At 40.0% G+C, this 18,319-nt stretch overlaps 1 protein-coding gene and 1 long non-coding RNA gene across 4 annotated transcripts in view; one reads left to right on the top strand and one right to left on the bottom strand.

Moving 5' to 3' along the window:
- The window catches only part of LOC145506023 (uncharacterized), a 287,451-nt gene that overhangs the window by 175,907 nt on the left and 93,225 nt on the right, over positions 1-18,319 (bottom strand). The gene's annotated exons all lie outside the window — the stretch shown is intronic.
- F5 (coagulation factor V) overlaps positions 1-18,319 on the top strand; it is a 79,863-nt gene that overhangs the window by 6,291 nt on the left and 55,253 nt on the right. For all 3 annotated transcript variants that reach the window (XM_081489575.1, XM_081489574.1, XM_081489576.1), the window contains exon 3: positions 7,000-7,122. In XM_081489575.1, the coding sequence (XP_081345701.1) occupies positions 7,000-7,122 (123 nt within the window). The remainder of the gene's footprint in view (positions 1-6,999; positions 7,123-18,319) is intronic.

Consider the following 18,319-nt stretch of genomic DNA (forward strand, 5'->3'; position numbering starts at 1 on the left):
TAGAAAAAAAAAAAAAATCTGCCCTTGACCCTGCCTGCCTTTTCTTCCCTCTTTTACTACCAACTTCCTGTGTGATTGGTGCATTTCATTCTCTATCATATCAAATTACTCTCAAAAAAGGGCACCCGGGACCTCTGAGATGGGACTTCGCCCGTGGTTCAGTAGTAAAGAACCTGCCTGCCAATGAGGGAATGTGGGTTTGATCCCTGGTGCAGGAAGATCCCCTGGAGAAGGAAATGGCAACTCCCTCCAGTCTTCTTTCCTGGGAAATCCCATGGACAGAGGAGCCTGGTGGGCTACAGTCCGTGGGGTCACAAAGAGTCAGAAACAACTGAGAGACTAGAAGACAACAACAATGACCTCTGAGATACCAGACCAGTGGGTGCTGTCCATTTATTTTCCCACTTAGCATTACTAGGACATGTAATGCTCCCCCTTCTTGAAACTCTGTCATTACCTGGTGTCCCTGGCGCCACTTCCTCTGGTGACAGAAATGGAAGTGACTGGAATATGAGGAAATGGAAGTAGGAGGAACTTACATAGATAACTCTTTCCTGAAACTTGACTCCAAATGGGAGGAGAGATAGGGTAGTTCTGGGAGGAAACGAGAGGTTTAAGGATATTTTAAGAGTTTTATTTTATTTTTAATTTATTTATTTTGCTGCATTGGGTCTTAGTTGTGGCACAAGGGCTCTTTAGTCTTCTTTGCAGCATGTGAGGTCTTAGCTGCGGCACGGAGGATCTAGTTCCCCGACTAGAGATTGAACCCAGGCCGCACGCATTGGCAGCACAGAGTCTTAGCCATGGAACCACCAGGGAAGTCCAAGAGTTTTATTTTAAAAAAGAATGACAGTGACTTGAAATATCTAAGTGCCCAAAGGAAGAAGCCTATAGAAAAGGAGAGGATAAAACATCTGAGGGAGAATAACGGATAGAACCAGACTCAGAAGAAACAGGAAGTGATGGGATTCAAAGCTGGGCTGGATTGGCCTGGGGTAGAAGAGATGCAGCTCTCATGGGGGAACTGGCTGGGGAGCCTAGCAAGGGACCAGGAGAGCAACTTTTTATTTATAAGTTTACTAAAAATTGCTTGTAGTTTTAGGGCAGGAACTTAAAGAATCTTTCGTCCTCTATAGACTCTGTAATTTTTTTTTTTTTTATAGATCCAGCTTTAAGCTTAGTATGTACAATAAATACTTAAGAACTATTTAATGAAATTAAATTGTAGGTGGGTAAGAGAAAACAAGCTGGGAAACATACTCATTACGCCTGGAAAAAGAGGAACTAGGCAGATATTCAGAGCTCTCTTTTTTGTGGCTTTTGCCAAGTGAACTGAATTGGTCTGTGCTGTGTTAGCCACTTGCTGAGCACAGTAAGGGATAGAAGGACCAGTGCCAGGCTGGAGGCTGTCTTTTAGGTGAAATGTAGGCACTGATCATTTTTGAAGAGGAGAACACTGTGGTCCAAATCCTTTGAGATGATTAATTTTGTAGTGATTTCCTGATTCAACCTCATTAGAAGTAGAGCTTGATAGCTGATTTATGTTTAAGCCTAGGACACTTAAAACATTACTTTTCTGTCAACCCCTGTATATCCCGTAACATATTTGTTTTATGTGAATTCTGAGGAATTTTAATATCTATTTTTATGTAACCTCTTCCTGAAAGTCCAAAGTTGCTTAATGATGAACCCCTGGGCCCCAGGGGCTGTATCTTATCTACCTCTATATCCCTATAAGAGTTGACTGTTGTTGTTTAGTTGCTAAGTCATGTCCAACTCTTTTGTGACCCCATGGACTATAGCCCGCCAGGCTCCTCTGTCCATGGGATTTCCCAGGCAAGAATACTGGAGTGGGTTGCCATTTTCTTCTCCACTAATAGTGGATCCAATGGGGAAAATCTGGTGTAAACGAAAAGTCTCAGATTTTTAATACTATCTGGTGTGAACACTGCCATTGACTACGTGGGCTTCCTCATTCCATTGCCTAGTTCTGTGTTCTTTGTATCTTTCCCTTATTTCCTGCTCCACTCATCTGATGGGTATGATTCTAGCCATGTGCTGCATTTCTGTAGCATGAGCCCAGAAGTTTTTGTAATTACAGGTGGGGTCAAGCTACAGGACAGGAATTCTGAAGAGATGCCTCTGCAGTGATGTTTATGGACACATGGACGGGTGGAGGAGCCAGGCTCATTTTTAGGAATCCTGTCTGGGGCTTTAAAATGACTAGTTTTGAGTCTCTGTATTTTCAAGGAGGATTATGAAATGTTTGTCCCCAAAGGGGTTTTATAATAGCAGCAACAATGGGCTGCCCTGTGTTCTGCAACAGATTATTCACCTGAGAGCAGGGGATTGGGTTAGCTCACCTCCTGCAGTTTTCATTCCAAAACTGCATGACATTGGGTACACGTTGTGCTACCTTCCTGGGATCTCAAGACAGGTCACTCTTTCCCCCAATTTGACACTGGGCACCAAAGTAAAGGCAGAGAAGGTCTTAGGCCATCTGGTTGATGGAAGATCTAAACAGCAGCGCAAACAACATTCAGCCGTGTTTGCCTCCATGCATGAAGGTATTTGGTTTGCATTTGTAAAAATACCCCTTTGTTTTGCTTTAATTCTGAAGAAGCAGATAGGGAGGCTAAACAAATATTCCTGACCACTCATTGCAGTAAGAGGTTAAATAACTTAGAAGACTTATTCTGGGCATCGGGCATGTGCAGCCATGTGATGCCAACAAACAAATCAACCGAGCAAAGCATCCACAGTAACAAATTGCAGTGGGCCATGTGATAGCAGTCAGCACCTGACTTGGCTCATGGGCATTCTGGGCAGGTGGGAGTAGCCAGTGGAGGCTTCTGTTGGGAGCTAGGCCTAAGGGTATCAGCCAGAAGAGAGGGGTCAGTCAGTGGAGTCAGCTATGGCCAGGAGTGAAAAACAGTGCAGACATGGGGACTATTCCAGGAAAGTGAGGGAGCTGACCTGCCCTGCAGAAGGTGGTAAAAGAAAGCTTTGGTTCAAGAGGCTAGAGACCTGAGTTCTAGTCCCAGGAATGCCACCCAATCACTTACTGACCTTGGACACACCACTCTTCCCATCCGCTTCCCAGCCTTTGTAACCATCTCTCAGATGAGCATTCAGCTCTGTGGACTCCATGGTCCTATGCAGAACTAACATAAAAACACAAACAAAAAGCTTCCGGCACAAGGTCCATGTAAACTCTAGGACTTGGAGCTCAGGAAGTGGAATAAGACAATAGTAGGTGGAAACATAGGATGACCATCTCAAAGATCACATATTCTCATTGCTAAGAGGAAATTAGTTTCCTATCATTGCTGTAACAAATTACCACAAACTTAGTGGTTTAAAACAACACAAATTTATTATCTTAAAGTTCTTGAGGCCAGAAGTCCAAATGAGTTTCACAGAGTTAAAATCAAGGTGTTTGAAGAACTCTGTTCCTTCCAGAGGCTTCTGGGGAGAATTATTTCCTTGCCTGTTCCCGTTACTACTGATAGAAGCCACCTGCATCCATGGGCTCATGGCTCCTTCCTCCTTCTTCGAAGCCAGCAGGTAGCATCTTCTAGTTGCTAACTCAGATACTCCTGCTTCCCTTTTCTGAGGACCTTTATGATTATGTTGGGCCCACCTGGATAATCCAAGAAACCCTCCCCATCTCAACTTCCTTAACTTAATCACACCCACAGAATCCATTCTGCCATATAAGGTAGCATATTTACAGGTCCCAGGGATTAGGACGTGGGAGGGCATTATCCTGCCTACTACACACACCCCCAACAAAACTCTGCCACAATATCCTCAATTTCAGGAAATGGCCCCCTCATCTACCCAGCCCTCCAAACCAGAACCTCAGCAGCCATCCGTGGCCACTTGATTTCCCTCACCCCCTACTCTACATGCAACCCATCAGGTCCTGACTGTGTGATCTAAACAGCTCTCTAATAGGTTCTCTCCTTATTATCTCCATTGTCCTAACCTTGAACTAAGTTACCAACATCTCTCTCCTGGAGCCTTCCATCTGTTCTCTCAGCCTTCACTCTGGTTTCTCACAAATGCAGCTGGTAACTGGTTCATGTTGTACCCCTGCTTCCAGATACCATTAAGTTAAGAGGCGAAACTCTGAGAGGTTTACAAGGCCCTGTGTGATGAGACCTCTGATAATGCCTTTGGCTTCACTTTCTGCCTTTCTCTCTTACCTACAAAGCTCTACCTTCTCATGGCTATCTGCCAGTTCTCTGAATAGGCCAAGTGTGCTGGCACCTCAGTGCCTTTGTACATGCTAGTCCCACTCCCTGGACTGCTCTTGTCCATCCCTTTGCCTCGTTGCCTTTGGGCTTCAGTTAACGTCTCACTGTGGGAGTGTCGTATTGAATTAATTTTCACAACCACACAGGATTATAAGAGACAGTGTAGGGGGAGCTCACGAAAGAGCAATTCTCCGAGAAAACGCTGAGTGTGTATTTATAAAGTCTCCTTTTTGGACAAGGGAGTCATATAGTAAGGCTTTGAAGATAAGGAAGTTTGTTCTGCGTGCAGAGCAACACCTATCAAGGCTGACGTGTCAGCCAAGATATCTGTCTTAAGGGCATGAGCAAGAGCACGTAAGGAAAGGGTAAGACAGAACAGTCTTCAGAAAACAGGGCCTTGAGAAAGTAACAACATTTATATTTTCATACCTCACTTCCTCAGGGAAGCATTTTCCAACTCTGATCCCCTTCCTGCCTCTAAGAATAGCCTAGAAGCCCCTGTCAAATGCCCTGCAGAGAATCCTATTCTTTTCTTTCATAATATGAACCACAGTTTGCAATTGAATATTTGTGTGACCATTTGTTAAAATCTGTCTTGCCTTCTATTTTCTAAGATCTTTGAAGGCAGAGGGTACATCTGTTTTACTCACCATTGCAGTTCTGACACCTAGGATAATGTGAGCACTCAATGTTTCTTAAAAGAATGAATAACTACAAGGTGCAATAAAAAGAGGTGGTTAAAAGCTTAGCATGTAGAGTCAGACAGATTTAAGGTTAAATTATGGCTTTGCCTCTAATTAGCTTTATAGTATTGGGCAAGATATTTAAATTCTCTGAGGTTCAGTTTCTTCATCTGTAAAATAAGTATCTTAATATCAACCTTAAAGATATGCTGGAAGGTTTAATGTAAAGACTTAGAATGCCCACATATATCAAGAGGGACAATTACAATTATCTCCATGGCAAACAAATGCTAGTTGAACTCGATGACTACTGTAACTTCCTTCTTCTGCTCCTGTGATTCCTAATGGGCAGAAGCCAACCCCATGAGAGCTTATGGATGGCTTGGAAGTGAGAACGGTCAACTGTCTGAAAAAGGGCTTTTGGTGACAAGCCTTCAAGCTTTGAAGGACATGAGAATCACTCAGGAGCACGCCTCTAAAATGCAGATTCGCAGATCCCATCTCCAGAGAGACTCAGGTTCACTGGGGCTGAGAGAGTACTTACTTGAGAATCTACCTTTTAGTTCAACCTTTGCTGATTCCAATGCAGAAGCATCCAAGGATTACACTTTGGGAAACTGTAACATATGATTCTTCAGAAAGCTGAGTCAAATATCAGCTCTTCCCCTAACTCTACAGAGTTGGTCCTTCATCCTCTCTGCTCCTGTAGCATTTTGCCCATATCTCAGCAGTAGCTCCTACCATATGTCTATCTCCAAATGACCCTGTGAGCGCCTTAAGGACAAGGACAATCTCTTATTTATCCATGTGTCCCCAGGACCTAGCACAGCACCTGGCATGTAGTAAGTGAAGCTTCAGTGTTGATATCTGCACCCCAATCTGCTGTCCCTGCTGTGTTCCCCATCAAAGTAACTGATAATATTACTTATCCAGTTGCTTAGATCAAAACCCTTAGGGTCACCCTTGACTTTTCTCTCTCAATGGCCACATCTAACCCCTCAGCAAATTTGCTGGCTCTACTGTCAAAATGCCCAGAATCTCACCTCTTCTCCCTACTTCACTGCTGCACATGCTGGCCCAACACAGCGTAATCTCTTGTCTGTACCACCTGGTCTGTGTCCACTGTTGTCACTACATAGAATATTTTCTACACAGCAGCTAGGACAAATCTTTTCTGTGATTTTCTTTTTTTTTAGGATGAACTTTTTAAAAAGAAAACCTTTTTATTTTGTATTGGGGTATAGCGAATTAACAATGTTGTAATAGTTTCAGGTGAACAGCGGAAAGACTCAGCCATACATATACGCATATCCATTTTCCCCCAAACTCCCCTCCCACCCAGGCTGCCACGTAATATTGAGCAGAGTTGCCTGTGCTTACGGTAGATCTTTGTTGGTTATCCATTTTAAATATAGCAGTGTGGACATGTAGGATTAACTTTAAAACACATCAGACCATGTCTCTCTGCTGCACAAAGATTTTCCATTTCACTTAGAAGAAAATCCAAAGTCCCTACCATGGCCCATAGGGGGTGACCCTAACTTTTCTCACTCTCGCCACACTGATGGTCTGTTCTTTGGATACATCAAGCTCACTCCTGCCTCAAGGACTCTGAACTTGCCTCAGGGCCAGAGAATGTTCTGATCTGCTCCCTGACTTCATTTAGGTCTCTGAGGTCTCCCACCTCAGAGAGATCTGAAGTAGTCAGTCGTCCTCTCTCACCTCACCCTGTATAAATGAAAGTGAACATCTTTCTTGACCCAAGATGGCAGTCTCTCCAGGAATGACAGTGAATCAGAATGGGGTGGACATGATTTTCTTAACTGGCTTTGGGCCCAAGCTGGGTATTTCTACCTTCCCATCCTTATCTGCCTGCATGGAATACAGAGATAATGAGCTGGCAAAGCCTTCTAGATTGAAGATAAGCTTGTCAACCTCAAGACTGAGAGGAATGACGGCAATCACCTGTGGGGTTTACTGCATGTTTTTCTTGCTTAGCAGCTCTGTCTTAGTAATCCTGAATACAGACATATTTTAAATCCTTGTTTTCATAGGACTTCTTGGGCCTACTTTGTATGCTGAAGTTGGAGACGTCATGAAAGTTCACTTTAAGAATAAAGCACACAAGCCCTTAAGCATCCATCCTCAAGGAATTAAGTACAGTAAATTCTCAGAAGGTAAGAGGAATTTAGCATCATGTCCCTCTGACATGGGAAAATGTACAACTCTTTTACCACCAGTGTCAAACATTTTGAACCATATTGTTAACTAAGTTAAGAGAAATGTCCTTTCCTATAACCGGTAATAATAAAAATTGTGCCTTTGTAGATTTCAGAGGAGAAAGTGAAAAACTTCTGGAGTCACTTAGACCTCAGTTTTTTTGCTATGTTCTTGTTTTTTAATGGTTGGATGGGCAGGTTATTTAATCTTTATGAACTCCAATATGATCCTCTGCAAAATGAGAATAATAATATATTGCAAGATGGGTTAAGGCAGGTGTTCAAAAACTTTTTTTGTGAAGAGCCAGTAAATATTTTGGTCTTTGCAAGTCATAGAATCTATGTTGCAACTACTCAACTCTACCATTTAGTACAAAAGCAGCCACAGACAATATGTAAATGGATGCACATGGCTGTGTCCCAGTAAAACTTTATTTACAAAAAACAGGCAGCTGGCTGTATTTGGTCCATGAGCCATAGCTTGAAATAGTGACATAGGGCTAGTCTGACACAGGGCTAGCCTGGCACATAGGTGGCATCTAATAAGTGATATTCAGTGGTGATGTTGGTAATAGATATAGTATTGAAATTGTGGACATACTTAAGTGGTTAAGAACATAAACTTTAAAGGCATACTTAGGTTCAAATTCCAGCTTTATAATTTCTGATTCTATGAGTATAGCATCTCTGAGCCTCGGTTTTCTCATCTATAAAATGGGAATGGTTATACTTATTCCATAAGATAGCTTTGAGGAACAAATGAGATCACTTAGGTAATGTACTAAATATGGTTCCTGGAACCTGGTAAGCCCCCGGTAAATAATGACAGTGATGGTGAAGATCATGGATATGGTGGAGATTAAAGGGACCACATCAGCCACAGAATGGTAAGTACCTATTGCTGATATTGTTCTGATTATTTCTATTATGTTGATGTTCAGACCACAATAAGCAGAGTAGAGTTCTGTTAGGGACTGATGTAAGAAAATTATCCATATTACAATAGATGTTGGTATAACACCATTTAAAAATAAATTTTAACTTTTCGTGATTCACAAATCTTTTCCCCATGTATGCCAACCATTATACCTTTGAAGAGAAGAACTAAGTAGGAGAGTGGTTTACAATGTAGGTCTGGAACTAGACACCTGATACAAATTCTGGCTCAGACATTTATTAGCTGTGTGACTTTTTGCAAGTAACTTGACCTCTTTGTGCCTTGTCTTCTCAACTGTAAAATGGGAATTGTAATCATATCTACCTCATATAGGTTTGTGGTCAAGAAATATTAGAACAATGCCTTGCATATTCTCCAGGCAAGAATTCTGGAGTGGATTGCCATGTGCTTCTCCAGGGGACCTTCCCCATCCAGGGACTGGACATTGGCAGGCAGGTTCTTTACCACTAGCACCACCTGGGAAAGTGAAAGAAAGCAAAGTTGCTCAGTCGTGTCCAGCTCTTTGAGAGCTCATGGACTGTAGGCTGCCAGGCTCCTCCATCTATGGGATTTTCCAGGCAAGAATACTGGAGTGGGTTGCCATTTCCTTCTCCAGGCCACCTGAGAAGCCCTGCATATAAAATAAGCACTTGATAAATATTAGCAAATAATAAGCACTTGATAATTTTATGATGGTAAAAGTAATTCAATTAAAATGTCTTTAAATTATAATGTTATGATGTCAATTTTATCTCAATTAAAAATGTTATTTGAAATATGTTCCAATAACTTAATATTTACCTGACAGTATATGATTAGAGGGCTTCCCTGGTGGCTCAGAGGGTAAAGAATCTGTCTGCAATGCTGAAGACCTGGTTCAATCCCTGGGTCAGAAAGATCCCTTGGAGAAGGGATAAGCTACCAACTCCAGTATTCTTGGGTTTCCCTGGTGACTCAGATGGTAAAGAATCTGCATGCAATTTGGGAGACCTGGGTTCAATCCCTGGGTTGGGAAGATCCCCTGGAAGAGGGCATGGAAACCCACTCCAATATTCTTGCCTGGATAATCTCCATGGACAGAGGAGCCTGGCAGGCTGTAGTCCATGGGGTTACAAAGAGTTGGACAGGACTGAGCGACTAAGCACACAGCACATATGGATTAGAAAGTGACTTTTTATTATTTCCTATGTAAATTGCTATCAAACTCATCCTGACATCTCATGACTGATAATGTCAATGAACTAACCTCCCCAGGACCATGAGCATTATCACTGCATCTTTGGCTTGAGGAAAAACAATGAAGCATTAACTGAAATTTCAGGCATCTTAGCCACTTTGCAAAACTCTGGGTGAGGTAGCATGTAATGGCATAATGACATAGTGAAGAAGAATTTCACCTACTTATAAGTATTCCAGATGACTGCATCAGGAATTCAGCAATGCTATGCACAAGGGGAGAACCAGGTTCTATTTCAGATGTGGGAGGAGTTAAGTGTTACAGACTTTGTACTCCACCTAAGCTGTTTGCACAGAGAATGAACCTTGCAACATTATCCCTCTTCCTTTACTATTTATTTGTCCCTGCACTCCCCTCCTGCCAGAATAATTTACAAGCAGTTGTTTTAAAATGTTCCCACCACTTCCACTGGTCACTTGGTTATTGCCCCTGCTTTCATGAATCTGAGAAAGGTAAACACAGATTAATGGGCAAAGTACAATGTTATCTTGGAGATGAGATACAAATCTAGTAAACATACTAAAAGATTGATCTGTCCTTTGTGGTGAAAAATAAAAAGGCAAGCCTTCTATTCATTTTATTGTGTCCTCTGTTGGAATAAAACATCTCCTTTTTCATGTCTGACACTTACCCTCTGTCTTATAGCCTCCTTCTATGATTTGTACTATTTTTTCAGGAGTGGAAATAAATTAACCATATGCTGAATCAACTACAAGAGAATCCAGATTCCTTTATCTCAGAGGTAGATACTTGAGAGATGAATGGTGGGAGGTTGAAACATATAAATGGCTTAAGAGAGGACTCAAGCAGCCTTTGTGGCTGCTTGATCTAACCAGTGAATGATCCAACCTAGACAGCAGTCTTCTTTATCTGGAAATTAATCCTTGAGCCCCACCAAAGATTTGGAGACCTACTGTCATCAGCTAGAAGAAAAAGATAGTCATGGAAAGTATGCTGGCTTTAGAGCCAGAATGACCACTGGATTTGAACCCTAATTTGACTAGGCAATTGCCTTTATCTCTAAGCCTCAGTTTTATTTCTATAAAATGAGGTAGCAATTCCTCCCAACTAAAGATATTGCAGGGATTAGTCACAGTATATGTCAAGTTTTTGGCACATAGTGCTCATCATTTTATTTCTACTCAAATGAAATAAAATTCTACAATAGAATTCAGATGACAAAAGGAACTAAAATTGCACAGAAAACTTCAGTTATCCAGAGTACATAAGGAATGAATTGTTTTGAGTAATAACATTTTTCCGGATAGTTTGAGGTTTACTTGAAGTGTTAAGATACTTTTTTAAATCACTTTGAATAGAACTCTTTCTAAATGTTACACTTTCCCAGACTTTTTTAAAACAGAAGATGAGGAGTAAAATTCTAATCACTTCCTAAACCATTACTTCCAATCTACTATGAGATTTTACAAATATTCACAAATGTTAGAATTGTGTGTAGTCTAAGAGTAAATAGACTCGAAATGAAGACCTATGTTATTGTCTATGGTGAATGAAAGTCGCTCAGTTGTGTCCGACTCTTTGTGACCCCATGGACTATACAGTCCATGGAATTCTCCAGGCCAGAATACTGGAGTGGGTAGCCTTTCCCTTCCCCAGGGGATCTTCCCAACGCAGGGATCAAACCCAGGTCTCCCGCATTGTAGGTGGATTCTTTACCAGCTGAGCCACAAGGGAAGCCCATTATTTATGGTATTGTCACAGATAAAGACCCTGAGCTTTCATTCATGGATTTTATAACATTTATTTTGTCCAGGAACTTTGTTGCTTTTTAAATTCTAGACTATGCTTTAGTTAGGAGATGACTGGAAATGTGAGTCCAGGCCAGGAAAGACGTTACTGTATTTAGTGTGGAAGTCTCATCATGGCCTTTCCTCCATAAACTGACAGCATGTGACATAAACACCAAGTTGTAGCATGGTGTTTTCAACTTACTTCCAGTTGCATACCCTCCCCAGGTGTACAACATTATGTAGGGCAAAGATGAGCAGCTATTTTGACAGGATAAATTGTTATTTGTAAAAATACTTACAAGAACATTTCTTTTAGAAATGTATTTGATAGGAATATGTTTTTAAACCAGTAAGTAAAATATTAATGTCTGCAACTGTACCTGATTTAAAAATTTTTATCACTAAACAAATTTCAATCTGAGGCTAAAATGTCAGAAACTCTGTAGCTAGTACGTGCTGAACTGTTTGATCACAATGCTACACCCTTGAGCAAATTTTGTTGTCCAGTAAGATTTCTGAAGCTATTTTGGAGAGTTCCCTTTAACAGTTTGTTTCTGAGGGAATATTAATATTATTGTTTGACTTATATTCTCACAATTTAAATGTGTGAGTTGCACTTTGAATACTACACAACAAAATGAGTTTTATAATATTCAACTATCTGCTGGTAAGCCAATTCCCCAAATAATAAATAAACAAGTAAATAAATTTCTTTGCATCTAAGTGGTGCCAAATTCTCTATGTGAAAACCTAGTCCTCTCGATTTTTTCAAAACATTCCAATGCTTGACATCATGCAGTCAATTACATTTTTCACTTTGCTCTGGATATTTTGGCTTCCTGCAGACGCTTCTTTGAGTATATAGTAAATATCTGAAACAAATTGTAAGGGCTAATACATTGATAATAATTCTCGTAAGTCTAAAAAATGTGACAAGCCTGCAAGTCTTTCTCCTTCAAAAGACTTGCAGGCCCTGTGCAATGAAACCAGGCTCTTTACAAAACATCAGCACTCTAATTTGCTCAGTGCCTAAATTATAGTCTCTAAAAGAATGTTCTGAATATTTAAGTGCACACCGGACAGTTCACTGAGTTTATTAAATGGAGAGGAAAAGCTCCATAGTGGGTGACCAAAGAGGCCCTTTCTGTAACTTCACTTTTTCAAAGCTTGTACACACTATTTTACATTTGGGGGAAAAAAAATCCTGAGAGTCTCTTGGCAAATAATTAGTTCATCATTACAAGTGTAATCACAAAGCTGACTATAGACTGAGCAGGAAGTGAACAGAATTGAGAAATATAAATAAAAGGCCGCCCTTGTGTAAAGAATTTATTCTAGCAGGAAGCTGAACAAGGATTTTTTGTCCTCTAGCCTAATAGTCTTTGGTGGATAGTTCTCCTCCTTTTGGTTAAGAGTTTTAAACTTTTATTTTGATTACAAAGTCAAAGTCAGATTTGCCAAAAATATATTTCATAAATGCTTCCTTTATATAGCCATTTCTATTTCATATGTCATGTTATATACCTTACAAAAATCAAAGCTACAACTTGTTTGTTTTATTCTAGATGAAAAGTAAAATAAAATACTTTAAAGTGAAAAGAATTAAAGCAGTGAAAAATTATCCCCAAACTATCACGTTAGTAATCCTCACTCAGTTTAATTACAGAATCTATTTCTATATGCAGATTTGTTTCAAGATGCCCATAATTCACCTTGTAATCATTCATTCAGTTACTTGAAATGTATCCTGCGTTTAACTAACAGATGAATCCGAAATTTTCAGTAATTTACTCTGGTCAACAAGGCAGACATTAAAAAACTACCATGTGTTCAAATAAACTTAGATATGAAACCCTGACTGTTTTAAATTAAGTTTGATATTGTTGGATAATTGGCTACACTGCTATATCTAACATGTGTTGGAACCTCTTCAGTGATTCTTAGATAATTATATGATTGGTCTCATTAGAGATGAACAAGGTGTTCTGATCATGGCTTCTCCATTAAAGTGGTCCTAGAAGAAACCTAGAAATGAAACCCAACACAATCAGGGCACTTGCTTGTAGTCTACTATTAACTAGGCTGTGAGCTCCTCAGGGTCTCAAGCTATCTTCTTTGTATTTGTGTGCCCTAGCACCTAACCCAGAGCTTATGATAACAATCATCACTGAACTAAACTGAGAAACTGAGGACCAGATTAGAAAGTAAAGACTATGTGTTATTTTCTGCTTGCTCTGAAACTTACTAATTTTGCTGGTGATTAATATATTAAGAGACTTTAAGAACACAAGATAAATTGTATCAGAAGTACAAAGTTCATTTCTTCAAAAATGGAAGAGGCAATGTCAATTTAAAAAATGCCTAGGAGTGGGATAGAAGGCTCAAGAGGGAGGGAATATATGTATAATTATGACTGATTCACCAGCAGCAACCAACACAATATTGTAAAGCAGTTATCCTCCGATTAAAAAAAAAGAAACAGCTGAGAAAGGACATTACCAAAATACGAAAATATTAGCGCAGGTTGCCATAACATTGGTTAGGTGCCACATATTTTGCATGTATTTTTCCATCCTCAGAACCCATCAACAATGAAATATTATTGCTAGAAAATGATTACATTATCTTAAGTTATGAATGAGAAAACTGAGGCTGAAATTGCCCCAAATTCAGACAGCAAGTGGTTCAACCAAGAAACTTTAATTCTGGCTCCCAAACTCATGTATTTTCTCCCATAACCCAGCAGAGAGATGATATTATTAATCATATAATTTCACAAGTATTTTAATTATAGTATCATCACAATTTTAATTAAGTGTTTGTGAAATTATATGATATATATCAGAGATCATGGAGTGAATAAGCTGAAATATAGGTTGATATCTGAAGTTTGAACATATGTTTATCCAGAGAAAGCGAAGAAAAACTTCAAAAGTTCTCTCTCACCCTACAAAGAATATCATATTTTGTCCTTTTGAGAGCTTATGAATGCCATTTTCTACTAGAGAAATTCATACAGTAGAATCACAGTTGGAACAGTGGAAGCACAATGTCCAGAAACTTCATTTTTTAACTTCACGAGGTCACAAATCATGAAGTATTGAATAAGGGTCATCCGGCTTGATTCAACATAGCGCCAGTCAACAACTTACCATGCAAATTCCGGTCAGTAGACAAGGTTTGACCTGAGATGGCAAATCTCCTATCAGTCCTGGTTGTGCTCTGCTACCAAAGCTGTTTTGCAACTTCCCAGAGGTAGTTCATTGTGTTTATTAGCAAAGACTCTTCCCCATAAACTCTTTTTTTCTTTTGGCTTTAGGCTGGAATAATATGATTATTCACAGGAAGCTATTTCAGCTTTTAACATTTCTCAGCTCCTGATAATTTTAACACTCACATCCTTTTTATCAACAGAATGAAAGTTCAACCTATTAAATATTAGTTATCAGTGTCAAAAGGATATCCTTTGTGTCTGGGGGCGGGGGGTGGGGGAGATACAAGAGTCCTATGTTAAGCTTTTCACTAGTACAAGGGTCACAAATATAGATGCCAACAGCAACCAGGAAGGAAAATGAATGAAAAACTGAGTCCAGTAGAGACTGGTGATTAGATAGCCAGTGTCCAACTGCAGGGGCAGCCAGGACTCAGAACCAGCCAAATTCTATGCAGAAATTCGGCCAGTGTCACCTTGATCTCTAGGTTTTATTTGTTGTTTTTATCCCTTCTCCAGGGATCTTCCCAAACCAGGGATAAAACTCAGGTATCCCACATTGCAGGTGGATTCTTTACCAGCTGAGCCACCAGGGAAGCCCAAGAATACTGGAGTGGGTATCCTATCCCTTCTAGGTGGATCTTCCTGACCCATGAATCAAACTGGGGTCTTCTGCATTGCAGGTGGATTCTTTATCAGCTGAGCTACCAGGAAGTCTCTATTCTTTAACAGAAACAAGCAATCCAGATTCTTACATAATATCTCCATATAGTTAAAGTTGATATCTGATTTGTTTTAACACCATGCGGTTCTAACAGATGTACACATGAGCTTAGACTTGATGATCTTGCTTCTAGCCCATAAGAACCTTAAATCTTAAAGAGTTCAATACGTTCATTGAGCACTTTCTCCATGCTAGGTACTGTAAAAGCATCAGAGATACTAAAAGAAGTATAATCCAGCACCTGTCTTTGAATTGTTCATATTCTAGTGATAGAAATGTGCATGGTACAGTTAATTATTATCTAGTGGGAATAAAAGAAATTGATCATATAATTATATATATATTTAATCATAAATTGTGATGAGTGCTATAAAAGAAAAAAAAAGATGCAGTACAATCAGAAATCAAGGACGAAGCAAGCTTACATTTAAGTTGACATCTGAAGGATGAACACACATTTATCCAAAGAAAGAAAGGGAGGAAGAATATTCTAGGCAAAGGGAATAATATATGCAAAGATCCTGAGCTAGGGCAGAATTTGGCATGATGGGAAACTAAAAGATTGTCCAAGTGTGACTGATAAACAGTAAACAAGGAGAAAAGTCACACATGTTGAGAATGGAGAGAAAAGAGAGCTAGATGATAAATGGACCTGTGGTTGCTGTTAGGGATTTTGAGAAATAAGAGGTCACTGTCAGGATTTTAAGCAGGAACATGGCAAAGTAAGATCTGTGGTTTTAAAGGATCCTTCTGTCTACAGGCTGGGAAATAGATTGTGGGATTCCTCTTATGCCAGAATCCCAATGACCAGTTAACAGGCTAATTTTCAAGTCTAGACTTGTCCTAGAGTGATGGCTGTAGAGAGACACAGAGAAGAGTGCAAACTTGGAGTATATTTTAGAGATAGTACATTGCTGTGGATTATAAAATATGCACAACATAGAAGAATAAAGGGAGATGATACTGGATAGGCAGACTGGGTAAACTCATGAATGATTTCAGCTGCCATAGCAACACAGTTAGTCTTTATCCTGTGGGTAAGACAAAACTCTTTAAAGTTTGATAGAATGAGTTGACACAGTTGGATCTGTGTTGAGCTTATAGTAACTGATTCAGTCTCCTGTCTTCAATAGACTTTATGGTCCATCCACAACTAGTCTTTTTTTTCCCTCTATGACATAAGCTTAATCATCAACAATAAACTGGCAGCTTCTGAGGGTATTAAAGTACATCTTTATTTCTTATCTCTTAGGCAAGTGAAATCATGACTATGCTATTATTTCATTTGGTTGCATTGTCTTTCATGCATAGAATGGTGTCCTGTGGAGAGCGGGTTAGTAAATCTAGATATAACTACTCAACTCTTCTATCTTATGATTTCCATGCTTAGAACCGCATGTGGTATGGCAGTACATGCTCCTGCAGCAGCTGAATGTCCCACTGCTGATGGGTGCAGATAGTATGTTTCCCACACCCATCTGGAGAGCCCAAATATATGCTGATACCATGCAAATTCACATGAGTGTTCTGAGTGGAATATATTTTCCTGATGATGTGCAGTTAAACAAGGGGAGCTGATATTGAGACAACATAAAATTACTTCTTATAGAAATTCAGCATCTCAGACTCCAGCTCCTGGACATGAGGGAACAGATTTATCCTTTTGTTTAACAATTAGACAGGTAGACAAAACACATGAAAGAACAGTTTTGGGATACTGAACAAGAGACAATGTGAGAGAATGATCCACAAGAAAATGAGATGGGCCCTCTGCCTGGAGACAGTCTCCAGGGCATAGCACAGTGAGGGTGAAATGAAATAGAGCCCAGCATTCTCTCGGAGTTGAAGAAATAAACTTTACTTTATTTAGACTTTATAGTGACTGGAACTTATGATTTGTAGCGCAGAGTCCTAGAGAGAATGGTGTAGACACAGAGAAAGTACTCGTGAGAATCCAGTGAAAGGTCCTGTCAAGCCTTCAACTAACTGTTATACTCATATGCACATGTACAGGAGGAAAGTATTAAGGGTAAGAAAATATCACCAAAGAGAAACAGACAGAACAATCCCTAGACCACACACAGGATCAGGAATAGTCTACGTTCCCACCATTAAAAGTGAAAAGACTTCCTAATAAATGGGCATTGGGTAGAATCACCAGAAGGAACAGAAATTGGACAATGGACTGGAAAAGGTCAGTTTTCATTCCAATCTCAAAGAAAGGCAATGCCAAAGAATGCTCAAACTACCGCACAGTTGCACTCATCTCACATGCTAGTAAAGTAATGATCAAAATTCTCCAAGCCAGACTTCAACAGTACGGGAACCATGAACTTCCAGATGTTCAAGCTGGATTGAGAAAAGGCAGAGGAACCAGAGATCAAACTGCCAACATCCGCTGGATCATCAAAAAAGCAAAAGAGTTCCAGAAAAACATCTATTTCTGCTTTATTGACTATGCCAAAGCCTTTGACTGTGTGGATCACAATAAACTGTGGAAAATTCTGAAAGAGATGGGAATATCAGACCATCTGACCTGCCTCTTGAGAAACCTGTATGCAGGTCAGGAAGCAACAGTTAGAACTGGACATGGAACAACAGACTGGTTCCAAATAGGAAAAGGAGTACGTCAAGGCTGTATATTGTCACCCTGCTTATTTAACTTATATGCAGAGTACATCATGAGAAACACTGGGCTGGAAGAAACACAAGCTGGAATCAAGATTGCCGGGAGAAATATCAATAACCTCAGATATGCGGATGACACCACCCTTATGGCAGAAAGTGAAGAAGAACTAAAGAGCCTCTTGATGAAAGTGGAAGAAGAGAGTGAAAAAGTTGGCTTAAAGCTCAATGTTCAGAAAACTAAGATCATGGCATCTGGTCCCATCACTTCATGGGAAATAGATGGGGAAACAGTGGAAACAGTGTCAGACTTTATTTTTTTGGGCTCCAGAATCACTGCTGATGGTGATTGCAGCCATGAAATTAAAAGACGCTTACTCATTGGAAGGAAGGTTATGGTCAACCTAGATAGCATATTTAAAAGCAGAGACATTACTTTGCCAACAAAAGTCTGTCTAGTCAAGGCTATGGTTTTTCCAGTGGTCATGTATGGATGTGAGATTTGGACGGTGAAGAAAGCTGAGCACCGCAGAATTGATGCTTTTGAACTGTGGTGTTGGAGAAGACTCTTGAGAGTCCCTTGGACTGCAAGGAGATCAAACCAGTCAATCCTAAAGGGAATCAGGCCTGAATATTCATTGGAAGGACTGATGCTGAAGCTGAAATTCCA

This window comes from Giraffa tippelskirchi, chromosome 5 (assembly GCF_054371585.1).
Source record: "Giraffa tippelskirchi isolate mGirTip1 chromosome 5, T2T-mGirTip1v1.2.pri, whole genome shotgun sequence".
In the NCBI taxonomy this organism is placed as follows: domain Eukaryota; kingdom Metazoa; phylum Chordata; class Mammalia; order Artiodactyla; family Giraffidae; genus Giraffa; species Giraffa tippelskirchi.